This window comes from Phocoena phocoena, chromosome 7, assembly GCF_963924675.1.
Source record: "Phocoena phocoena chromosome 7, mPhoPho1.1, whole genome shotgun sequence".
Classification (NCBI taxonomy): domain Eukaryota; kingdom Metazoa; phylum Chordata; class Mammalia; order Artiodactyla; family Phocoenidae; genus Phocoena; species Phocoena phocoena.
This window is the reverse complement of record NC_089225.1, coordinates 88,419,589-88,446,619: the sequence shown is the minus strand read 5'-3', so window position 1 is coordinate 88,446,619 and position 27,031 is coordinate 88,419,589. Positions and strand designations below refer to the sequence as shown.

Here is a 27,031-nt window from a genome sequence, read left to right as displayed (position 1 = left end):
TTTTATTCAACCCTCTCTCCCTCCAATTTGTGAATTTTATCATCAATCATACAGACCCAGTTTTAAGTCCCCTCACTGGTGTCACTGTCTTTGTGTGTAAGTTATTTAATCTCTATTGAGTCTCAGTTTCTTCATTCTATAAGAAGACTTTCAGTTATGCATCTTGCAGGTATTTGTGTGGATTAAATAACAGCTATGAAATAATCTATCATATAACAGACGCTCAATGAATGTGAGTTCCCTCCTCCTTTTCAAAACGGAAATGAAGGTAAGAATTTAAATAGGTTCCCCCCCCCAGCTAAATATTCAAGAAAAAGCCGAACTACTGAAATAAAGATTGAAAATAAAATATTCAGAAAAGGAATACAATTAAACTCTTATGATATCCCCCTTGATTTGTTTTGTTGTTGACAAGGATCACAGGGTCAAATCTACCAGTTGTACCGAAATGGCTAATGCATACTTGGCTCCAAAAAGAGCAGCGACCTGGAAAAAGAGGCATTCTTTGTAGGTTGTAAGTTCCATGAGTAAAACAAATTGAAAATACCCCTTGCATACTTACCTGATCCACTGTGAACTGCCTCTTTTAGAATTTTTAGCTCACTGTTGAACTCAGCAATGAGGGAGCTCTTACACAGAGGGCGTGGAATGAAACGCCGTTCCAGCTGGTCAGCGATATGTTGTCGGGCAGAAAGCTCTTCGTGGTTCTCTGCTGGTTGGGCCAGAAGCTGAAAGGAAGGCATAGATTCTCAGGTCCTCAATTTTCTCATCTGTAAAATGAGCTAATTATTGTATCTATTTCATAGCTGGTGGTGAAGCTTAAATAAGGTAACGCATACAAAGTTCTTAGAACAGTGCTTAGGAAGTGCTTAATCGATATGTTGCTTTGAATCACAGTGCCCGTAAATCGAGGCATGAAAAGAATAAAAGAGTAGATGAATACTGAGGGTCTCAGAGGAAAAACATGCTTTAACTATCTCATTTTTCCCATGTTTATTTAAAATCAGATCTCAGTCATGCCCCTGAAGACAAGAGACCATCCTTCAGATCTTTTTATCCGGTCAACCTTTGTTTCTTGAGGGGTTGGTAAATGGGGAGAGGGCAAAGTTTCACTGACGTTAATTAAGCTCTTACTGTGAAGGTACTCCTAACATGAAATTTTATCCTCTGGGATACCTCTTTGGGCTGATTTCTCGTCAAGCATGGTATTAACACGTCCTCCTGACTAGCTATATAGCACATGCCCCGAGACTGCTGCTGTCATCCTGCCCTGCTCTGGAAAGCAGCACATTCACGGGGCTTGTCACTTCCTGGAGGAGAAGCACACCTTGCACTGGATGAAAGGGCGCAAGAGCACGAAGATGGGGATGCGGGTCCGCACGATGAAGTCGAGGAAGTCCCACAGGGCCAGGCCGCCGACCTTCCTCAGGGCCATCTCCTTCACCTGGAGGCTCAGCCAGTACCACTGGCTGCCGAGCTGCCTCTCAAAGCAGACGAGAATCACCTTCAGCGCTTCACACCAGGAAAAGACACAAGTGAGCCTGCAGACTTGTGCTTCGGAGGAACCCTGCCCACATCCAGCTGCCCACATCCACAGCCTTTTTACGTATCTAATTTCTAAATGTCTAAACTCTCTCTATGTTTCCAAAGACTTGAGCGTACTCCTGAGTGACAGTGTTCTGACATCAAGACAGAAATTTCTACGGTAAACATGCTTTGATTCTGATTAAGAGAACACACATATCTTTCTCAAGTGCATTTAAATACTATTTTGGAAAATACAAACCAAAGCTCTTCACAGAATTGAAAGGGAAATGTGGTATAAACATGATGTGTGGCTAATACTTCTAAGAGTTTTGTCATAGTGGCTTCATGGTAATACCAGCGTATTACTCACATCTGAAACTAAAACATGGGTGTTTTAAAATATTTTTCTTTTAAGCTCAGAGATAATATATTCTTGCTAATAAAAGCAAAATCAAGACCGTACAGAAATGCATAAAGTTTAAAAAAGTAGTCCTTCCCCTTCCTACTCCCTTCCTGATTCCATCCGAAACTCTTCCCCAGAGTAACCAGTAAATCCTTCCAGAAAAGAAAACACTATATTCCCTCCTCCACCTTTCACGATGTCTCTTGCTAAACCGTATTGGATTTCTTTAACAATATCTCTTTTCTTCCAGATTCTGGCAGCCTTGTCACAATCTACATTTTAAAATTTATTTTCAGGAAGCAGATTTCCCAAACAGTGTGTCAGGACAAACCAGAATATTGTAAAAACGTCAGAGATTATGGTGAGGGCTTCCTCTACCACCCGGCTCTCCCCACAGGGTCTCCCATGGGGCAGTCAAGGAAACCTGGGCCTTCTTCATCACGTCTTAAGGCCCATCTCAGCATCTAGAAGACACATAGAAACCCAATTCCCTAAAGCCCTCAGGAGTCACCTACACCTTTACCATCTATTTAGGGCACTTCCAGGGGAAAACCAGGTCATATAACACAGAGAGAGATGTAAGATTCTTCCTTCCACATCTACTCACCTCTATTCCTCTCCCTCATCATAAGAAACATATGAACAAAAAGCAACACTCCTCTAACCCTACCCTGATCCTGGTGACATTTCTACCTGTTATGTGCCTGTTGGCCTTCTTTGGGCTTCTGCCTTTCTGCTTTCCACCTTCACCAGCAACAGCCCAACACACAAACAGGATAGCAAAGGGCTCAGGGATTCTGGTGCTGGATGGATTCGACCCGAAATTTGGCTCTGCTACTTATTGACAGTGTGACTTTAGGTAAGTTATTCAACCTTTCTGGGGCTTAGCCTCTTCCCTCCTAAAGTGAGGATATGTACTTCTTGGAGTTGTTGTGAGGATTCAAAGTGATGATAATGTAAAGTATAGAAAACACTCGTTAGTGCACACTAAATGCTCAGAATAAAGGTAAAAATAAATTTAAAATAGAGGTCCAGTAGCCTGGCCAAGTAACCAAAGGATTCACCTTCATTAAAAAAGCAGAAAATAGAAAAAAAAAACCACAAAACACCCCATCAAAAAATGGGCAGAAGATCTAAATAGACATTTCTCCAAAGAAGACATACAGATGACCAAAATGTACATGAAAAGATGCTCAACATCGCTAATTAGCGAAATGCAAATCAAAACTACGAGGTGTCACCCCACACCAGTTGGAATGGCTATCATCAAAAAGTCTACAAATAAATGCTGGAGAGGGTGTGGAAAAAAAGGAACCCTCCTACATTGTTGGTGGGAATGTTAGCTGGTATAGCCACTATGGAGAACAGTACAGAGCTTCCTTAAAAAACTAAAAATAGAGCTACCATATGATCCTGCAATCCCACTACTGGACATACATCTGGAAAAAACCATAATTCAAAAAGATACATGCACCCCAATGTTCATAGCAGCACTATTTACAATAGCCAAGACATAGAAGCAGCCTAAATGTCCATCAACAGATGAATGAGTAAAGATGAGATATATTTATACAATGGAATATTACTCAGCCATAAAGAGAATGAAATAATGCCATTTGCTGCAGCATGGATGGACCTAGAGATTATCATACTAAGTGAAGTAAGTCAGAGAAAGACAAATACCATATGATATCACTTATATGTGTGGAACCTAAAAAAATGATACAAATAAACTTATATACAAAACAGATAGACCCAAAGACATAGAAAACAAACTTATGGTTACCAGAGGGGAAGGGGGGAGGGATGAATTAGGAGTTTGGGATTAACCTATACAAATTACTATACATAAAATAGATAACAAGGAAGGACCTACTGTATAGCACAAAGAACTATACTCAATATTTCGTAATAACCTATAAGGGAAAAGAATCTGAAAAAAAAGTTATGTATGTATGTATGATTGAATAACTTTGCTACACACTTGAAACTAACCCAACACTGTAAATCAACTATACTTCAATTTTTAAGAAAAGGCAGAAAGTGGAGAGAACGGAAGATAGCTACCCGTTAAGTGTTTTCTCCTATCCCTGTCTTACATGCTAAGGCCTCTTTTCCCACCATCCTCTGTACAGTCCTAAACCTCATGCAGGGCTCTGTGCCAGAATCTAGATTTTATCTGAACCCTACAACCTCACGTCTCTGGCAACCATGCCCCACACGGGCAAGTCCTATGCACATGCAGCCTTGTTTCTTTTTTTCCTTTTTCATTCTCATTGTCAATCACATCATTTTCAAATACATTCCTCAGTAATGCAGTCCAAACATCCCCCACTCCAAACTCCAAGGACCTGAAGAACCTGTTTTTACCATTGTGTCTGTTTCATCTTACACTCCCCACCAAGGTCTGCTTTGGTGAATTGAAAAACGTCAGGCAAGATTTTTTCAGCTTCCTCCTTTTGAGATTTTCTGTTGCCAGTACTCCTTAGTCTCAGTGCTGTGGCAACAGTGGTCATTTCTCCCCAGTTTAGTTCATTCTAGTCAAGGAGTAGCTGTTAGTATTCCATGGGTCACATGGAATGGTCGAATACTTATTAGTACTCCACCCAGTCACAGCAGGGATAGGGTAATAGGAAGGTAGAAGTCAAGGGTGATGCTTTGTACGTGCTGAAGTGGCTTCTCTAAATACTTTCTGGATTGAGGTCTTTTAAAATACTTTTCGTAGAGCATGGACTTGAGGACATGGGGAGGGGGAAGGGTAAGCTGTGACAAAGCGAGAGAGTGGCATGGACATATACACACTACCAAACGTAAAACAGATAGGTAGTGGGAAGCAGCCGCATAGCACAGGGACATCAGCTCGGTGCTTTGTGACCACCTACAGGGGTGGGATAGGGAGGGTGGGAGGGAGGGAGACGCAAGAGGGAGGAGATATGGGGACATATGTATATGTATGGCTGATTCACTTTGTTATAAAGCAGAAACTAACACACCATTGTAAAGCAACTATACTCCAATAAAGATGTAAAAAAAAATAAAATACTTTTTGAGTCAAGGTGGAACATAACTAAGTAAGTACATATGTACATACATATATACATGTATACATATACATATGTGTGTATATATCTATATCTTTCTATTTCTCTATCTATCTACCTACCTACCTACCTACCTATCTAGAGAGAAGTACCCACCCAAGTATGCTGCTTGGCTGGTGGACTCTGCCAGCCCTTCCCTGCGCAGGTCTTTGCCTGCATCCCCGGGGGTGGAGCAGTGAGCGGGGGAGCTCTCCAACATGAAGCTCTTGCTTCTGGACGTGCTGATGATCCGTGGAGGCAGGAGCACATTAATGACTGTCTGCAGTAGCAGCTGCACCTCAGGCTGCTCCAGCCATGGGCTATCTGCCGGGCAGAGTTTGTAAGGAGGAAGTGGAAAGAAAAGCAAGTCACAAGGTAGACTTTCCACATAAGACACAGAAAAATTCAGCTCTTTCTCCAATTGCAAACTAGAACACCCTAGAAATTCAAGTGCCTTCCCCACCAAGAACAGCTTCTCCTATGGACAGAGGCAACGCTCCTGGTATTGGGTGTCTCCTCCGTAGTCAGCACCCAAGGGTCCCTGCTCCTAGCCAAATCTCCCGCTTACCATTTCAATCTGCTTTCTGTTTTTTTTTTTTTTTTCTGCTCAAATACTCATAATGCACTATCTTTATGTTTGAGATAAACTTTTCCTAAAAGAAAAAAATCCCCCAAGAAGTAAGAGTAATGAAAACATATTGGAATTTAGTGACAGTGGCAGGATTTACACTAAACCTAGTGTCAGTAGGTTATCCAGTCCATTCTCTGTCAATTCACATCATCCTGTACTTCAGTTAATACCATTTTCTTAATTGAAACAATGCTCTCCTGATTTTTGCTGTACTGAAATGCTTTTAAATATCTTCTAAGTGGAGCAGAGACAGTCTTGACCAAGGGCAGCTAAACTGAAAAGAAAGAAAAACTCTTATTTCCTAAGATACCCTTGTTTAAATCATTCAGATCAACTTCAATGACGGCCTTCATGGGAAAAGGAAGAAATAACAGCCTGACACTTAAGAAAACACAACAACAATGATAAATTTCCTTTAGTTAAATTAATCAGACCTTTGCTTCCAGATCCTACTGTGAGCACAAATGGGATGAGCAGATTTAAAAGCATCCCCTCCCTTCGCTCTTGATTGGTGAATGGGGAGATCACATGGCTTAAAGGAAAATCTTCTTTTAAAGCCTGTGCAGCAATAATAGAAAAAAAGATTAATGGACCCCCTCACCCATTCAGTCTGTTTGCTTTTACACAGCGTGGAGGAGACGGGGACTCCCTGATGACTGCACCTGCAAACTAGGAGTTCAACTGTCATCATGCAGCATACAAGATTCACCCCAAACCGATACTTTACCACTTGTTTGACATAATTGAGAGCTATATGCCTAAAAAACAGCAACATCTTGAATATCAAATGAAAAATCATGACACTTATAGTCTGGTACAAAAACAACCGCACTTCCCCATTCATTTTATCCATGTGTCCACCAATAAATATTTTAGCGACCAAAGAAAAGGAGAACTTGCCACCTGCTCCACTGGGGAGTTATTTAAAAATCCTCTCCCCTGTATAAGACCTTCTTCAAGCCAGAAAGCAACAGACAATATAAAAAGAAATAAATGATCTCTGTATACGTGTTGTCAAAATGTGTCACTTTAGGGATGTCTTTATTTCCCTTCTTGCTGGTAGCCACAGCGCTTGCTTAATCTCTTTTCCATCATCTAACCATTCTCTGGATGATGGACCATCAAGCTTGGTTGTCAGATAATGGATGGGTCGGTTATCCGTTTACAGCCATTCTATACTTCCCATCGGTCAGAAAGCTTTCTGGTGATTTATCACTCTTTAAAGTTAGGTGACGCACAGAAATAGGCAGGGAAATTGGCATTCTATACTTTTTTGCTTTGGGAATGATTATTTTAATTTTAGGAAATAAAAGAAGTGGGAGAAAAATGATTTAAAAAAGCACCCGCAATATTCAGCCCACAATCAGCAAAGAAAATTAAGATATTCAAAGTCTAGTAATAATATTTGAATTTTTTTTTACTGCAATTCTTTCTGCAAATAATTTAAAACCAGACTTTGAACATTACTGCCTCTTTTAATTAACAATTGTGAGCTGGTTATCTGTGAACCATTATTTTCCTAAGTTACCGACACACGTTTTAAACGACAGAAGCGTCTCCTGAGGTTGTGGCAGGACTAAATGACTCTGCTATTTTTGAGATCTCAAGAAGAATTACAGAAGCACAACTTTAGGACCAAGCTCAGGGCTGAAGCTCCAAAACTGTAAAAGTCTGGAGATGTTTACACTTCTGTTTCACAGATTTTGCCCAGCCTTTGCAGAAAAATAAAAGAGAACACCATGATCAGGTGCCTCAACCAGCAACGTAATGAGCGTGACAAACAGGTAAGGCAGTCACACCTGTATCTGCAATGCTACAAGCCGGACAACAGCTGTGCTGAAGGGCAGAGGTGGTGAGAGATAAGGGCTGAGATGAAGAAGGGGTAATCCATCAGCAACACTGGAGGGTCCTACCACTCCCATCACCTGAAATACAAACAGAGCACATGACCAGCCTTGACTATTGCAATTTCATGCAACTGTAGTAAGGGAGTCTCAGTCAGTAATAATAAAAATAATGATAATGATAAAAAATTTGAAGGTTGGGCATGTTACTTTCAATCTGTTCGTGTTGCCTTCTTTTGAAGGCATGTAATGTCTGGAGTCAGATCAAACGATTACACGGGATTCAGCCAAGGTTTTGTAGAATGTTGCTTATAACTAACTATGTAAATAATGAGAGATGAACCCAAAATTGTTCTAAGCAGGAGACTGGACATACTTACTTGTGGACTCAAAGGAATGCAATCAACATTCTTTGATGGAGCAAATACTGACAACGATGATGATGGCAAGAGCTCTACTTGTGCTAGGCATTCCAGCTACAGATTCATTGCTCAACTAGGTAAGCAGCAGATTCTATTCAATGAAATGCTCTACCATGGTTTCCACATTGAACAAAACCTTGTCAGGACCAGACTCTAGATATTACATAACTGATAAAAAATTTTTTGTTTTCATGTAAATCCTAGACTGGCCAACCCATAATGTGATTTTTCACTAAGAAAGAAAAAAAAATCCTCTTTGCATTTTAATCTCCCCCACCCCAGACTACTTCAACTTCCAGCCAATTGTGCAGTCTCCCGCCACCCCACTCTCCAACTGGCAGCCCTCAACTCTCAGCGCAACTTGAAGAGGTCAATTGTCAAAGTAGTGCGTGGGAAGCAGCACACCAAAATCCCATCTGTAGAGGGACGGGCCCCTTGATCTCCCCACACACTACCTTGAAATGTACCTCACTATTTTCAGTGTCACCTGAGCCGTCTGTTTTCATGGGTAGGTGTGTAGGTAGATAGGTTGACCTGTAAATCTTCAATTCAGAGAAATCAATAGCAGAGTTAAATTTTGTAAAGTTTCATAAGATTGCCACTTGGCTACTCACCAGATTGACACAGACATTGATCAGTGACCTAAGGTGAGGCAGGAAGGATATGATTGGCTGCCTCTGAAGTGTCAAACAAACCCCTTCAATCAAATTGCTGGCAGGCTCCCACTCAACCTGTCGCCTGGAATACAATATAGGAGCCATTAGCAGCGTGGCTCCCTTCTGGAGACTGTCTGAAACGCGTGAATGAGACAGTGATTCTGACGCCATCTACGACAGGATGGGTGTCTGAGACAACAAAATGCTTCAGAGGGGAGGAAGTTTACCCACGTTGTTCCAAAAGTACAGAGCACATTAGGAAGGGAAGAGGATACTGAAAACGTAGCAGAGGCACTCCTGCCCCACTCGACTAATGAGACAAAATCTATTGAAGAAAAAAACAGAGATGATGAATGGGTGGCATTTCAAGTTTCCTGGTTTTAACTATGAGAGAGGGTATGAGACTACCATTTTAGGAAACCCATCATAGGAGTCATTACTCCCAGTAGAACTAATTTGACTATAGGTTGTGTTTCTGAAATGTTTTTTTATCAGGCTACAGTTGACCTCATCAGCTTTTATACCAGACTGCAACTAATTAGATTTATATGGCTTAACTCTTGCCAAAAAGATGGCATTAGAGGAAAACAGTCTATTTAAAAAGTGTTCTTTCTTTGCCTCCTAAAAAATGATATTTTGGGGCTACATTCTATGGTAGTATAAATGGTGGTATACATAACCCAATTAGATGAATATGAGATTTTCTGTAATAGAAAACAATCTGGTCTGTAATTGTCTCAGTACTGAAGAGTCGTTTCTGTGGCCCCCTAAATAAACAAGTTGGGCTTTACTGAGATCAGTGCTATTTCCTGGAAATAATTTCTAAGCTTATATTGCCTACCAAATTGAAATCTCTACAATGACAAAATGGAAACGTTCATACATGATGCATACATTCCTGATGCTCAAGTAACCTACAGGTTAGGTTCAGTCAACATTTCTCTTGTTGAACTGAGATCACCTGAAGAAATTAAATCCAAGGCAACCCCAAATTCACAGTATGCACACCAAGAAAATTGCCTACAATTAATCAAGTCTATGAATTTATCCAGACGTCTACTTTTAGGAAACTGCTGTTCTTTATAATGGGTTTAGTTATATGATAAATGAGTTAGCCTATGGAGATGTTAACATCTTTAGAAGAAACGTTATTTTAACACACCCTTGTGAGATTTATAAGACTGGCCATTTGCCAATAGGCACAGATGTTCCACTGGGACCACTAAAGAAAATAGGAGTGCTTTAAGGATACTCATTTCTATGCTACTAAAATAAATAACCTTGAAATAACATATAGGCATCCATCATCACGGTAGAAAAGAATATAGGATCAAACTGTCCATTATTAGAATAAAATCTTTCAATTTCTTTTTAATAAATTCAACAGCTTCTGATGGCTGCATAAATGAAAAGAGCACAGGATAAAACCTGGAACAGTTCTGACAAATTGAACAGTAAATGCTACAGATTCTTGGGCAAGAGTTGCATTGATCTGGGGTTTAGTTTAACAGGACAGAAAATGGTCTCACTAACCCAAAGTGGAAATTTCCAAACTAGTGGGTTTATTAGCATTTATCAATTGATGTATCTTCTCACTGTGGCTATAGGTTTCCAAACTGGGCTCAGAACTCCAGGTAGCCTGGTTCGGAGGCATCTGCTCACAGAAAGGCTACCCACTGATATTTCAGGCCACTGAGTGGAGGGCAAGTGGCAATAACATTGACTTAGTACCACCTGAATTAGGTGAAAAGGTGAAAATTAGGTATTTGTTATCAACCCTGAGAGCTCTTTAGCTGCTGCTTCGCTGATTATTGTAAAGCTTGGCATTTCTATAAACTGGTACCTAAAATACTATGTTAAATACACATTTTTGAACATCAAGCTAATTTTTCTTCTCTCCTTAGTTGTTTAATTCATAAAGCATAGCTTGCCTTACTTTAAAAGGAATTGAAGGATACACATTGAATTTCTTATGTGTGTCAGATAAGGAACCTGATAGCTAAGAAATGAATAGATTTTTCAAGATAAATATAGTTTTTTGAAGAATATCTTATTTCCTCAAAATATAGACCCTGCTACTTATGCTTTCGTATACCTGATTAGCTCTGCACATATAACCAACCGAACACTTTTGAGCCATTCATTCAAATGCGGATTGATCCACCACCTTCAAAAATGACAAACTTGCAGCTTGAAGCTTGTAATACCAACAGCTGACTAGGAGGCCTCCTCACCTCAAAGTAGGCATCTTATGAATTTTGTTGAACATCCTATCCAATCTCTTTAAAATGAGGATAAGGGCCGGCCTCACTGCCTCGGCTGTCCAGTCGGTGATAGGGAGCATCTCCATGATGTAGCGTCGAAGCCCACGGCTCTCCATTGTCTGGGTGTCGTATGGTGCCAACTTCAGAAGGGAGTGTGCAATTTCTGCCAACCTAAAATGTTTTGTTTTGTTTTTAAAGAATAAGCTTAGAAAGCCACCATGAGAATTTCCCCACACAGCACCATGCTAATCACCCTCCTTCCAGCACACTGACTACCTAAACTGTGAACGTTCTGGCACATTATCTCATAACTTGTACATAAACGTTTTAAGAACCAAATCTGGACAAAATAAGGCCCATACATTTTAGTTGGTTGATATATCTCTTAAGTCTTTTCAGTTTGTAGGTTCCCCCTCTTCTGCTCTTGTTTTGACATCTAGTAATTTATTTGTTGGAGAAATTAGCTGTTGGTCCTGTAAGCATTTCCTGCACTCTGGATTTTGCTGATTGAATCTCCATGGTGTCATTTAATTTATCCTATTTCTCCTGTATGTAATTCAATTGGTAGTTAGATCCAGGGGCTAGATCAGATTAGGTTTTGATTTTCTGGTATGTGTCCTTCATAGGCGATGTGTACTTTCCTCAGGACGTATGTGATTCCCAGCTGTCACTCTTCATGATGTCAGTGGCTACTAGTGATCACTGCACAGATTCCTCAACTCATTAGAAGTAGTACAATGGTAATATTGCATCGTTCCTTTTTTTCCATGTATTAACTATAGCATTTTAATAAGAAGTCCTTTTGATTACTCCAAGAGAGACAGGACAAATGCTTAAAAAGAACTACAGTTTAAGAGCACCCCAGGTGATTCTGACAGGCACTCTGGTATAGGAATCAGAGCTAGGCCCTTGCCCCTCTACCACATGGATTGCTCTACAATTGCTCCGTGTGACTAGTGCCATGGATGGAGGATTCACCACTGCATGAGGCAGCTCATTCCATCTTTGGACATCCACACTGTGAAAAGCTCTCCTCATATTAGGTCCCCAAATTCCCTCAGTTTTTTCCTATGAGGCTTCATCTGGAAGCATGAATTCAATCCATCTTCTCCATGGCAACCCTTCACTATCAACAGTCACTGTCTCTTCATCCCCACTCATACTCTCTCCAGACTGAACATACACATTGTCCTTCTAGAAATTGTGTGTGAGTGTGTGTGTTTTAAAGAAATCCTTTTAAACAGTCTTCACACTCTTTTGTTTATCTCTTTCTCACAAATGTGCCATGCAGAAAATAATGCTTTACTTTTCAGGTCGTTTGATTGACAGATAAAAGTATATCTATATACACATATTTCTTTTTTAAATGGGTTTTTTCTTTTTCTCCCAGTTTTATTGAGATATAATTGACATACAGCACTATATAAGTCCAAGGTGTACAGCGCAATGATTTGACTCATGTACATCATGAAGTGACCACCACAACAAATCTAGTATATACACATACTTCTTTTCCCTTGTTATCTTGTAGGTAACCTTAAGAAATGCTAGAGAAATAACTGATCTATTTCAAGCTTGAAAACAATACTTAAGAGTTGGATTTGTGTCATTTGATGGATCATTAACTGAATTTCTCTCATCTCTGGTCATGTTACAAAATGAATATGCTTCCAGCATAAAACAAAAATTTCCTTTAATACAGTCTTTGCTGTACTATCACATGAATAACCTTGAGAACACAAGGGAGAGACGGAGGGGGAGAAAGGAAAGAGGGAGAGTTGGAGAGAGGTGGGCGAGGGGGGAGAGAGAGAAAAATTCGTTTGCAGAGCTTACTGTCCTGCTATTCTGCTGCTGTGGCAGCTTTGGTCTGGGAAAATGAGGTAATAAATTCCTTTAGGGTAGAAACTCTATCTAATCAAGAATGTTTTACTTGAGAGCCTTGCAGCCAATCATAACTTCTGCAAATGCAGGGGTACAGATTGCCTCAACACTCCTTCTTGGCTCCTTGATTCAAATCGAGTACTTCTTGCAATTATCTCCTCTATCTTTTATATCGTCCCATTTCTTTAAAAAAAAAAAATCATGGATTCTATCCTTGATGGATACTATCTACTCTTAGGACTTTAAATACTACCTATAGGTCCCCAATTCTAAAATTTATATATTTAGCTCTGACTTTGACATACAGCCAAATGTGTACTTAATTTACAAAAGAAAACCTTAACTATACCCTGTGCTTTGGTGTAGGGTCAAAACATGTGGAACTCAGCAAACTCTGTTTGGCCAGAGAACGTGACGGGCCCATTTTTATTGAGAGCTGGTGTGAAATAGCACGGACAGAGGGGATGTCGTCTAAATAGTCCCTGGCATTAAAAAATTCTGCCTACCTTCCCATAGATCCAGGCCATGAAATAACTGTGCTCATACAGGTTACTCTTGCTGAAGTGCATCGTGATGCTCTGCAGCTTTCGGTACCTCCAGGCATCCAGTCCCGTGAGACTGGCCCTTTACCTGTGATGGGATGTTGGCGAGGCTGCTGCCCATCACTCTGCTCTTTCCTTTCAACATGCCTCAACCAGGAGATACTTCTTGTCCTTCATATTTTAAAAAGGGGATTTTGCTTTACCAAAAAAACCTAGTTGTGTGTTTTATCTTATTGACACTATGATTTTATGATCAGCCATTTCTCCCTGCTGTTTTGATAACTCAGAAGCCCAAAGTCAAATTTACAGTTCATCAATAGTATCTCATGTGATAAAATCACGTAGATTTCCCACGCTAATCGTATCATAAACTATTTCCCTGCTAATTTTTCACATTGTTTCGACTCTCTAATTTGTAAGTTGTATCCCTTTGCATCATATAATTTTCTGAGTTGCCTCAAGTACTTGGTAAAATAATAAACACATAAATACATGGGATATATAGTGCTTGCAACACCGCATTCTGTATTCTTACGTGTGCCTCACGTATTGAACTGTGATCATGTTGAGGACTAGGGCTTTATTTTACATCCCCGGTGTCTAGGACGGCATGTGGATCTTTCTCATTAGCGTTAGCATCTATTGAGCCCTAGATCTGCGCCAGGCACAGAGCTAATCATTTGAACTCCTAGAGCTCATTTAACCTTGAATAGGGTTTGACCTCTAGAGGGAGCTCCAGGCCTCTCTAACTCATGCTCTCCCCTCTCTCCAAATGCCTTGAGTGTAGATACAGATATACATAAGACAGTTACTAACCCATTATCATGATTGCTCCCCTCCCCTCCCCCCCTTTTCACTCGCTCTCCTATCTTTCAGGAATCTTTTCCCCTTTCTCCCACAAAATGTCTGTCGATAGTAGTGATTCTCTGACTCTGGGAATGTGATGTACAATTACTCAGGTCAGCTAGCTGTTATCAGTAGGAAAGGAGGGGAGATGGCCTGAATGGAGCACCGAGTTACTATGGCAACAGAAGCCTAACACTTCAAACTTTCCTCGCCTTTCCCAGTGCAGGAGCTGAAATTCTTAGTGCAAAATAAGTTCTTCCCCATCACAGCACAGCAGGGAGTGTGAACACATGTGACGCTCTAGACTTCTGGGCGTGTGCCAGCAACTCAGAGAATGTGAAATCAGTCTGGAGGATAAAGAGCCTGTGTTCTCCAGACATTTCTGGCTTCTCATTTTCCCTCACTTAGTACTTTCTAAATTTTTCAAGGAATCATTTTAAGAAAAAAAAGAGACGATAATCAGGAAATTGGTGTGTTTTGCCAAATTGCAATGTTATTTCTGAAAGGCTAGAACTTAAGCCTGCCCTTAGTTTTACAGATATACTAAACTTTCCAAGTGAATATTTTGTTACCAATGGAATTTTCCTTTCAAGGAATTTTTATGATGCTTTAAAACCTGTTACAAATCTAAATAGAAGATCATCTGTAACCATGTTCCTTTTAAGAATTTGAAAATACAGACACAGCCTTTATAGTTTGAAGCAACAAGTGAAATGACATCTCCTTAGGAAGAAGGAAACATGAATGCACAGAGATATAATTCTGGGGGCTCTCCCTGACATGCCAGGAGTACAGATTTTTAAAGAATGACTGGCCTCATCTAGTGCAGAATTTTTACCAGGACACTTTTTCGAAACATCGGAAGGCTATCATGCACAATATGTGTAGAAGGGATCTCAGACTCAACCCAAGTGTGGCTCCGAGTTAAAACTGCTCCTTCCCTGCAGGCCCCTCACTGAGTCCTCAGATAGTGTAGTGGCAGAGCAAGTCCTCAAGCAGAAAGTAACTGTGCATTTTTTTGTGTAAAATAAGAGAGAGGGGACATTGGATTCTTGTGAAAAATTAGAATTTGGGCAGTAAAGAGCATGTGGGAGAAAGCCTCTGAATTCAGGTGATGCAATCTCCCTTTCACTCTCTTTTATTAAGGAGCAAATATATCAACTGGGCTTTTCTGTCTTTAAGAACATTTCCCCCTGTCCACGCTAAGATCCTTTTCCACGGACTTAACATCTATTTTCCCAGAGGGCCCTGTTTGATGTGCATCCAAGCTACAGGAGACCAATCAATTTCAGCCAGTTTCAAGTGTTTATCCTGCCCCACATTTATCCCCCCCCGCATACACCCACCCCCTAACCCCCTCCAGACATCCGGCCCAAGCCGTGTGCACACTCAGGGGCAGAGAAAATGAGGACAGTACCTCATGTGGGACTTCACGTCCAACAACTCGAGGGCAGTGACCCGCGGTTCCCCGGCTAGGTTTTGCAAGATCTTCAGCCTGGGCCCGCAGTGCTTGTAGAACTCGGTGCAGATGTTCAGCAGTGACTCCCGGGGTCTTCTGAACTCCTCCCGAGCAAGCCGTTCATCTAGTTCCTCTCTGGGAAGGCCCTGCCCTTCCTCCAGTAAGTGCAGGTTTTCTCTGGGGAATTATAGAAGTTTAACCGGGGGTCTGGGAAGGTGTATGGGGGGCAAATATGAGAGGAAGGTATCACACTGAAGAAAATTATGATGCCTTATATTACATGCAAGTTAATGAAGCAGCAGGGCGGGGCCTAGGAGAACCTTATCGGAAAGATCAAGAAAGTTCATCATCCTGCAAGAGACTGTCATCCCAAACTGTAGTGGCTTTCCATTAGCCACTTCCTGAGGATTTATGCAGAAGTAGGATGCCATGCCTGAATGAAAAGAAAGCTGACGGAACCATAACCCAGCTCACAAGGCAAATTATCACAAGATGACAGAATTCGTACAAAATTAGGTTCTTTCTGTACCTGATAAAGTGCAGTTTGGCGCCTTGTTCCTGGTACCTGGGAGTCAGAAAAACAGTCTGCGTAACTATCAGAGTAAGAGCAGGGGCCCTGTGGTGGGGCCTCTTAACGACTTTTTCTTATGAGAAGCCTTTGAAGTTACACATTTTGGTAAGCTCCCTAATACACACATACTAATCCTAAAATATAAAATCTTGATCTTTCATTTGCCTACCACATATGCTGCAATTATAGCTGCCATGAAAGCTCTTCCATTGCCAGATAATTTGTAGAAAGACAGATACTGTAAAAACACACACAAACTCATGGAATGTGGTCAAATGAAGGAAATTTTGGAAAACTTTCAAGGTGAGGTGAATCTAAGTTGCAGTTTTAACATCACGTGCTATATTTTAGGAAGAAATATGGCTGACTTCCTTTCAGTTCTAGAGACTTCTTGCTTTATGAGTGATGGGTAAAAGGACTTTAGAAACCCTCTTTCTCTGGGCACCTTTCATCTAGTGTTGAACATAGCTCAGTAAGCTTAGAGAAACCCCTAAATATCCCTTAAACTCATTACTCAAAACCCATATAATCATTTTCCCCTAATGTGAGAAATTGAGGTAACACTATCACATCAGATAATTTATATCTGATGTGATAGTTTGGAACTTATTTCCTTTTTAACATAAATATATGATAAGCAGGGAATTTACATAAATAATGATATACACTTAAAAATGTGCTTCAGAGAAAATAGAAAATTATTCCATTTTTCCTTATAATCTCTGCTAATTACTCCATACTGGGAAAAGAGAACTTTCTCCCTAGCTGATTTTGGGTTTGCTGTGTCTTAAAATCTTCCTTGGAGGAGGAAGCTAATTAAACTTTTATTTTTGTCTCAGAGTACTTAGAGGTTAACCCAGGGAGAAGGAAGTAAAGTATTAACTAGTGCAGCCAGTGTCTGAGTCGCACCAAAAGAGGGAAGGTGATTAAGTCAACAACCGTGAAAGCATCAGTTAAGGGGCTAAATCAAAGCTTGGATGAAATGTCTGTAGAAAATCTGTCCAGATGAAAGAAAGGTGACTCTGCACAACTGCCCTGGAATGAGAAGCCACCTCCTGATTATTATTGTTTCCTTTGCCTTTTTCTTGGAGGCAAGTGAAACAACACTGGAATAGTTCAAAGACCACCCAGGAGGCAGAGAACATCTTGCATGTTCACACAAACAAATGGACATAAATGCCACTTTCTGAAGGTGGCTTACTTCTCTTCATTTACAAAGGTGACAACTGCAAAAAAAGCCTAGGTGTTTTCGTGTAACTCTCAACTCTCACCTTCTTCTCTTTTCCTTGGAGATTTTCACGCTCCATATCGACTATTTTCAGGATTCCTTTCACTCGCAACAGCTGAGATTTAGGTTGTACGACATTGAGAGACCACAGAATAAAGCCAGTGAATTACCTGGTAGTCACCCCAGACGACATGGTGTGGTTGGCTGTGGTGGCCCCTTTATGACCCTGGTCACACCTGCTCATCTGGGGGGCCGTCATGGGCCTGCAACAACAGTAACAAAACCACAGAAGTGGAGACACTTATGAAACCCTCAAGTTACTGCAGCTCACACAAGCTTGAAGCTAGAAGCTCATAAAGACTTCGGCCTTTTCTGTCACACACCTCTGCTGAGTCTGTCCTGGAAGGCACTTTAAAGGGAACACTGATTCCCAAAGGTCTATAAGCTCACCACGATTTAAGGTCTTTCGTTTCTTGGTCCTGAGTAATAAACAAATACTCTTCAAGCCAGACATTCATGAAATCAGACTTCTAAGTCTGTGCTGATTAAGTGAGAGTTAAGAATTCATTTTTTCAATTCCACAGGTACCAGGAAGTTAGCCATTCTAGACGGTAAAAAAAGATAAGGGTGTACATATCATTTAGGCCACCTGCTCCATAATCAACCACTCTGTTTCTCTGAGAAACTATCAAACAAGGAAAGAATCTTTCTAGTCAAAGTTAGACCTAAGTCTGTGTCTTTATTCCTGTCGTAGAGAATGGAGTTGAGGACACGGGGATGGGGAAGGGTAAGTTGGGACGAAGTTAAAGAGTGGCATGGACTTATATATACTAACAAATGTAAAATAGATAGCTAGTGGGAAGCAGCTGCATAGCACAGGGAGATCAGCTAGGTGCTTTGTGACCACCTAGAGGGGTGGGATAGGGAGGGTGGGAGGGAGGGAGACGCAAGAGGGAGGAGATATGGGCATATATGTATATGTACAGCTGACTTACTTTGTTATACAGCAGAAACTAACACACCATTGTAAAGCAATTTTACTCCAATAAAGATGTTAAAAAAAAAAATTATACCTAAGACTACCCAGGGAAGTGAGTAAATTAGTATCTATTGTTAAGTCAGTAATTTATTATGGGTGCTAAGAAACAGGTTCAAATGAGCTCATATATAGGTAAACTGCGTCTGTGTCATCTGTGACGTGGAAAGGAAGATAAGCCCTTTCAAAGCTATTGCTTACACGAACTCTTTAAAGCTTGCTTTTGTCATGCTCATTTTCTGTATGCTGGTTGTGGCTGGAGAGTAACCCTTTAAAAATCGCCCCAGACCGTCTCTTCGGTGCCTTTGCTGTAGGGGGCAGCATTTAAAGCTAGCCCCAAGACCTTCCCCCCACTGCCCCACTGGTGTTACTCCCGTTATCACGCCACATCATATGGCAGAAGGGAAATGATCTGGGTAGGCCTATTCTCATCACCGGCCCTTAAAAAGCAGAAAGTTTCTCTTGGGAGGGGCAGACAAATTTGAAGTCTGAGAAGGACTCAAGGCATCCCTGCTGCCTGGACGACTGCGGGGCCGTGTAAGAGGGAATACAGATGTCTTCCAACCGCAGAGAGTGGCCCCTGGCTGACGGTCAGGAAGGAAAGGGGACCTCAGACCTAAAGCGGCCTGGTGCTGGATTCTGCCAAAACCCTGAATGAGCTGAGAAGTGGATTTTTCCCCAGATCGTTCCAGTAAGAGCTCAGACCAACTGACATCTTGATTTTGGCCTTGCAAGACCCTGAGCCGACAGATCAGCTGAGCCTGCCCAGATTTCCGGCCTACAGAACCATGCGATGATAATAAATGCATTCAGTTTTAAGCCTCTCAGTTTGTGGTAATGTGTTATGCAACAATGGAAAACTAATACTGATACACTTGTAATATACTTGTTTCTGTGTTACTACCTATAGAACGGTTAATTTTTTTTCATGAGCAACTATGTTAGGACTGTGGAAGTGAAGTGGTATTCTTCTCGTTTTCTTTTCGTAAAAACAATGGAGCCAATTTTGTTGCGAATAATTACAGCCAGCCAATGAGGCTAGTCTTCCACGCCATCTTTTGAATATTAAATACACTGGAATATTTAAGGCCACAGAATTTCAAATGTCAGAGCTCCATCCATAACTCTTTGTGGAATTTTTGGTAAGTCAGTTTTGGAGAAGTTAATTGACTTATCCTTATAAAAGGTAAGAGAAAGCATCAACATTGTTTACTGTAAAGAGAGAGAATCAAGTGGCCCTTGAAGGAAATTGACTGCTCTTCTCTCCTCTAGTCACAGGAAGGCACTAGTGACACAACCGGGTGGGTGCAGAAGGGAGGGTGTAAGTCACGTATTTCTCCTTGTAATGTTCTTCCCCCTCAGACTTTCAGGAAACCATCATCAAAGCACTGGGGGCTGTTTCTCACCGGCAGTTTGTCACTGCTCCCTATTCCACTGCTTCCCATCCCTTCAGATTAGATGCACGTGGGCACTTCAGCAGAGAGTCTACCCAAGGCTTTGGGCTATGTTCTGCTTGCCTCGGTTGGCAATGCAGTGCAAGATTAGGAACTAAACATAGGTTGAACTTAATGAATAACAATCTCACTCCCCTTCTCACTTGCTGGTGCACACTGGAAAAGTCCTCCATGGACTGAGGGGTTGCAGCGAGTCCCCTCACCAACTGAGCAAGATGGGGCTGGAGGGGCTTCCCTGGTGGCGCAGTGGTTGAGAGTCCGCCTGCCGATGCAGGGGACATGGGTTCGTGCCCCGATCCGGGAAGATCCCACATGCTACGGAGCGGCTGGGCCCGTGAGCCATGGCCGCTGAGCCTGTGCATCCAGAGCCTGTGCTCCGCAATGGGAGAGGCCACGACAGTGAGAGGCCCGCGTACCGAAAAAAAAAAAAAAAAAAAAGATGGGGCTGGAGAAGTTGGTGCCTGTGATGGGAGTAAACCATAGAATTTTAGGCTAACAATATGGCCAAATGGGATGGAGAAGCAAAGATATCGATGCAGAAAGAAAGCTTCCCCACCTCCACCCGTGGGGAGGAACGTCTCCTTCCAGCTGATTTTAGATGACAATGGAGAAGGAAAGCATATCACTATATAGTGTCCTGCATCTACCACCCCCACTCGCTCTATCCTTGGTACACAGACATCCCCCCGGCCCCGCTAATGCCCCCACCCGCCAACGCCTGCCCAGGCCTCATCTATCCAGCCCTTCCCTGACACAGGGCAGCTCAGTTCCTCTGCTTCTGTACCCAAGAACCTGGTGACAGGGCTAACTTCTTGGAACTTTGTTTAGGGCTGAACCCTGGTGTCAACTGACCTTTCCATTCCTAAATCCCTCAGTCCCCTCTCTTAGCACTCTTGAGTCCTGTCCGACAGAGAATCTATCAATTCTAGCATTAGAATAAAATTTTGTAGTTTATGTTTGTTATGTAGCTTCTGAAATTAAAGTAAAAAAACCCCCAGCTCTTTACAAACAGGAAAATAATAAAAGAATGCTTAGTTGAAATTGCAGACATTTCATGTCTCATAAAAAAGAGCTAATAAAAACGTGGATCACATTTTCATATTCACTAAATTAGCCCTTTTACAAAAGATTTGTTTACTGCTGGGTTAAAACTGCCACAGAAGCTCAGCAAGCTACATGTAAATGTGTGTTTAGCAATCATGGTAGAATAATAATACTAACAATTATTATTATTATTGTCATCATCATTATTATTTAGAGTACTGAGCACTATTTATCTAAACAACTTAGGGAACGCTTGCAGTTTCAGCTGAGTTTGGGTAAGTTATCTGTAAATAAAAACTGGGTTTGAGATTTTCATCTTTTTGGTGGATACATATAGCTTATGGCTGTGGCTATTTCTGCCGATGGGATTACCTGGTGAGGACCTCTACGCTGTATAAAAGGGCCTGCAGGGATGTCGCAAGAGCAGCCATGGAGGCGATCTCCTCTCGGGCAGCGGGTCCTGTCTCCACTTGTGACGTTTGCCTCTTTAGCTTTTGTAGGTAACATGGCACCAAAGCTTCCAAGACCATCAGCATCTGAAGACTTTAATCAACAGATAGAAAACCAAATCACGTTTTTACCTCCTACTTGATATTTTGGAGCATGGAGAAATGAAAAGCCTCTAGAGAGTTGGAAAATTCTGAATCCCCTTCCCACACCACCCAAGTCAAGAGTAATTAAAGCTGCTGGAAATATCTACCAACACTAATTAATTAGTTAATTAAGCACCGGATAAAAGGTGATAAAATTCTGCATTTAGGAAGAATATTATCTACTTGGGAGAGTTAGCATATATACAATTGGTTGAAAGAACAATAGAATGGTAACAGGTAGAGCTATTCAGTCAATCAGAGAAACAAGCTTCACAAAAATCAACAAAGCTTCCATTCAGTAATTTGCAACAAATCTGAGACAAAATAAAACCCTTCTTTAGGAGGCTGGCTTCTTAAAGCTTAAGCAATTTTACAGCAAGAGTCTGGTCTGGAAACAGTCACTGTGATACAAGTATGAAAATGGTTGCTTACTAGTGTGAATAGTTTAAAAATTCAGCTATATTTTGCTATCAAGAGACATTAAATGTAAGTATATAGAAATGCTGAAGGTGAAAGTAAGAGCAAACACCAAAAGAATGCTGATGTAACTATTATGTCAGACAAAACAGACTTCAAGGTAAGTTAAAGACGGAAATTTCATAATTGTAAAAAGACATTACCAGACATCAGACTTTTTATAAAACTATCATAATTAAGACAGTATAATATTGGTGCAAGGATAGACCAATAGATATGTGAAACAGAATAAGGAGTCCGAAACAAATCCACAGATACTTGATTTATAACAAAGATGACACTGCAGTGCAATGGGGAAAGGCTAGTCTTTTCTATAAATGGTGCTTGGGTCTATTGCCTATTAGATATCTCTGTGGGAAAAATAAACTTTGACCCTTACTTTACACCATACCAAAATTAATTCCAGATGGCTTGTTAATCTAAATGTTAAGATAAAAACAAAAAAGCACCTAGCATATAAGGGGATATATTCATAACCTTGGGTTAGCCAAGATTTCATAAGAGGACACAGAAAGCACTAAAAAATAGGAAAAAGGTGATACATTGGACTGTATTAAAACGAAGAGCTCTGTTCATCGAAAGACAACGTTAGGGGAGTAAAATTATAAGCCACAGAGTAAGAGATGTTATTTGAAATACAAGTAGCCAGTGGTGTGCTGGAATGGCTAAATAACCAGTCAAGAAGGTCTACTGGCCAACCCTCAGGATGGGAGAAAATATTTGCAACTGAAGCAACTGACAAAGGATTAATCTCCAAAATATACAAACAGCTCATGCAGCTCAAGATCAAAAAAACAAACAACCCAATCAAAAAATGGGTGGAAGATCTAAACAGACATTTCTCCAAAGAAGACATACAGATGGCCAACAAACACATGAAAAGATGCTCAACATCACTAATTATTAGAGAAATACAAATCAAAACTACAATGCAGTATCACCTCACGCCTGTCAGAATGACCATCATCAAAATATACACAAACAACAAATGCTGGAGAGGGTGTGGAGAAAAGGGAACACTCTTACACTGTTGGTGGGAATGTAAACTGATGCAGCCACTATGGAGAACAGTATGGAGGTTCCTTAAAAAACTAAAAATAAAACTACCATATGACCCAGCAATCCCACTACTGGTCATATACCCAGAGAAAACCATAATTCAAAAAGATACATGCACCCCAAGGTTCACTGCAGAACTATTTACAGTAGTCAGGACATGGAAGCAACCTAATTGTCCATCAACAGAGGAATGGATAAAGATGATGTGGTACATATATAAATTGGAATATTATTCAGCCATAAAAAGGAATGAAACTGGATCATTTGCAGAGATGTGGACGGACTTAGAGACTGTAAGACTTCACTTCATACAGAGTAAAGTAAGAGAGATAGAGAAAAACAATTGTTGTATATTAACACATATGTGGAATCTAGAAAAATGGTATAGATGTTCTTATTTGCAAAGCAGAAATAGAGACACAGACATAGAGAACAAACAAATGGATACCAAGGGGGAAGGGGGGGATGGGATGAACTTGGAGATTGGGATGGGATTAACATATATACACTACTGATATTATGTGTAAAATAGATAACTAATGAGGACCAACTATATAGCACAGGGAACTCTACTCAATGCTCTGTGGTAATCTAAATGGGAAGGCAATCCAAAAAAGAGGAGGTATATGTATAGCTGATTCACTTTGCTTTACAGCAGAAACTAACACAACGTCGTAAAGCAACTATACTCCAATAAAAATTAATTTAAAGAAAAAGGCCTACCGTAAGCATCTCTTTCCAACACCACATTCAATGATGTCATTCTGGTATTTTGTATTCAGCAATTGCTACATATTGGCAAATTGGCAATGCTACACATTAGAAACTCTTTCTCCCAGAGAGTTGGTTGTTAAATGTTTACCAGCAACACCACTCTATATAAGTTAAAATGTATTTATATCAGACTCTTTAAAAAAAATTCCATATATCAAATAAAAATTACTGACAATCTCATTTAAAAATGGGTAGAATACTTCAATAGGCCCCTTGCAAAAGTAGATATCCAAATTCCAGTAAACAATCTGAAAGGCTTCCAAACCTTTTAATTTGCTGGAGGGAAATGGAAATCAAAACCACAATGAGATATCACTATAAGCCAACAAAAACAGTTAAAATAAAAAAGACTGACGATACAAAGTGTTGATGAGGCTGTAGAGTACTGGAACACCTATACACTGCTGGCGGGAGTGAAAAGTGATACAAGCCCTCTGGAAAACTTTTTGGTAGTATCTACTAAAGCGAAGCATATACATACTCCATGATCTAGCAGAGCATTTCTACCCACAGAGACGCATATATATGTGCACGCAAAGACATATATAAAAATGTTCACTGCAGCATTACTGGTAATCACTTCAAACTGGACACAACACTAATGTCTGTCAACAAAAGAAGAAATACACAAATTGTAGCATAGCCGTACAATAGAATATTATAGACAAATGAAGAACTACTGTCAAACACGATTGCGTGGATGAATCTCATGAAATAGTACTGAAGAACAGAAGTCAGACATTAAAAAATACCTACCATATTATTTCATTGTAGTTGAGTTCAGAAACAGACAAAGCTGATTTGTGATGCTGGAAATCAGGATAGTGGTTCTTTTATCTGATTTTTCGATCTGAGTGGTAGTTACACTGATGTGTTAACTTTGTATACATTCATTAAACTATAAAGTTACAATTTGTAAAAACTTTCTTGTATGAATATTTAAATAAAATACATTATTTAAAAAAAATTTAAGCACAACAGGGACTTGGTATTACAAATGTTGAAGTCTTGTAAGAATTGAATTTATTCCCATGAAACGTACCCTAGGGAACAACTACTTAAGAGATCCTGGCTCCACCCAGGAATTAAGAACAGTTCTGGCTTAAACAGAGCAGAATAAGCTATTAGGGAGGTTTTTTAAAAAAAATTTTAATTTAGCTTAACAGTATTGGACTCTGGCTTTTAACTCACAATGACAAGAGAATTTGATTGTGAACTCTAATTCCTTTTGATTTCAATGTGTTTGGACTTTAACTTGAAAGTGTCTTTTATATCATTGGGAATTTGATAATGCGAGGATTTTTAAGTCAAATTTAGGGCTTCTCTATGCTGTTAGCATTTTAATATTAGAGAATCTTTATACATTTTGTCATTGCAGTGTCTTCATGTTATCACTTAATCGCACTGCAGAATCTCTGATACACCCTAATAACATGGTACTGGATATGTTTGGAGTGGAAAATAGAAGAGGGGGTATTTTGACACTTAGGAATCGAGTGGACTTGGAGTTAAGTTAATGTAAGGTTTTGATCCATTTTTGAACCTTTTATGGAGCTGTGATATTGTAGGAGGAGCCTAAGGAAAGCAGGAGGAGGACCGTCCTGATAGAGGGTAGACTTGCCCTCCTGAGGCAGGGTTGACCAGGGGCATAGAGTTTAATCCCCATTGCTTAAGACAGAATATGGTGGGAATGTTGGGGATGGGGGTGGCATATTTTACTCATTCCTCATGTTTCCTTCCAGCAGAAAGAGTTCAATCAATATCAATCCCGGTTCCTCTTTGCCCTTTTACTCATTCGGTTCTGGAGAAGACAAAGACTTACCTGAGGGGCAAATTGATATAGACATACTGGGCAAAATCAGCTCAGCTCTTTTCCTTTTCCTGGAAAAGCCTGCCAACAGGGCTTCTATCCTCTGCTGTGAGTTCTCAGGGCAGTCCTGTTTCAAGCTTGATTCCCCTACTTAATCTTTCTCAGCACTAAAGGTGACATTTCAACCTCCCTTCTGCCTTCCTTCATTTATTTAGAACATGGGCAAGAAAGAAGTCACTCTTCACTGGATCCTTCCAGAAACCTCAACTCTTATGACTGACACCGTTTCAGGAGTTTCTGAGAAAGGATAAAGAGGACCCTGAAGATGGCTGTGATATTCAGCTCAGGCAAGGAGAGCAGAGATTTCCACCAGAGGCTGTGGTAAGAATAAACTGTATGCATTTTCTTCAGGCGGCTCCTTATGTTTACAAACTTGGTAGGTAAGAGGCAGGATGAGGTAAGGTGACTTGGCTCAGCGCCTTGAGATGGCTGAGCAACAGATTTCATAAGGGAAAACTTCAAAATAAATTGCTCTGGGACCGGAGGCAGGAGAGATTATTTGCAGTGGGGGAACCGGGAAATGCACTGTGGAGATGGGGCGGAGGTCACCCTGCTTGTCAGCGGGATGTTCTGACCCTACCATCTGCTCTCTCTGTCCCAGTGGTGTGTGAGGAGATAGTACATAATGAACAAACTGATGGAAGAATATTAAATAATGGTATTACACTCTAAGATTAATCCCGAATAATAAGGCAGTCTGGGAATACCTGACCAGTTGTCTGCTGCTTTTTTCATTACTTTAAAAATACAAATTCCCAGTCTTTTATCCAATTCATAATAACTATTCTGAAAGAATTTTTGATATAAAATAAAACTGACAATTGTTAAAACACCACTGAGTAGAATTTGTTATTTAATAAACATCCTGCTTCAGATGTTTATTCTACATTAAGAAACTACATCTTATGGGCACTGTTGAAATTTGACTTGGGGAAACTACGCAGTAATGATCAAAACCTGAAACACAAAAGCTCAAAATGACAGAAACTCTAATGAACAAAGTTTGATACAGACCAAGATAAAATAAGTCCTCCCCTAAAACTTAATCAATGAATGTAAACTTTATTATAAATTTTACATAGAAAGAAAATAATTTCAATGAAAAGAACTTTGATAAAATAAAAATGAAAAGTGGCTTATTTGCAACATAAAATGGCTGAGGAATTAAACTGGCATAAATAAATTAGAAAATAATCCCTTAATGAAAATTTATAGGTATAATTATGATTAAGATGTTTGTATTTATAAAGTCGTAGTCAAAATATCCTTGGGGTCAAAATATCCACTGGGTTAAAATAGCAGAGTTGCAATAGTTGGGTCAATATTTTTCTACACTAATTGAAAACCAGAAGTAGATTTAAGGAGGAATA

At 40.3% G+C, this 27,031-nt stretch overlaps 1 protein-coding gene across 3 annotated transcripts in view; it reads right to left on the bottom strand.

Annotated features, from left to right (window-relative positions):
• UNC80 (unc-80 homolog, NALCN channel complex subunit) overlaps nucleotides 1-27,031 on the bottom strand; it is a 238,039-nt gene that overhangs the window by 18,727 nt on the left and 192,281 nt on the right. For all 3 annotated transcript variants that reach the window (XM_065880023.1, XM_065880022.1, XM_065880024.1), the window contains 11 exons: nucleotides 21,261-21,431; nucleotides 17,525-17,617; nucleotides 16,085-16,120; nucleotides 15,514-15,732; nucleotides 10,798-10,998; nucleotides 8,522-8,645; nucleotides 7,441-7,566; nucleotides 6,076-6,199; nucleotides 5,128-5,334; nucleotides 1,328-1,512; nucleotides 563-728 (listed from right to left, as the gene is read on the bottom strand). In XM_065880023.1, the coding sequence (XP_065736095.1) occupies nucleotides 563-728; nucleotides 1,328-1,512; nucleotides 5,128-5,334; nucleotides 6,076-6,199; nucleotides 7,441-7,566; nucleotides 8,522-8,645; nucleotides 10,798-10,998; nucleotides 15,514-15,732; nucleotides 16,085-16,120; nucleotides 17,525-17,617; nucleotides 21,261-21,431 (1,652 nt within the window). The remainder of the gene's footprint in view (nucleotides 1-562; nucleotides 729-1,327; nucleotides 1,513-5,127; nucleotides 5,335-6,075; nucleotides 6,200-7,440; nucleotides 7,567-8,521; nucleotides 8,646-10,797; nucleotides 10,999-15,513; nucleotides 15,733-16,084; nucleotides 16,121-17,524; nucleotides 17,618-21,260; nucleotides 21,432-27,031) is intronic.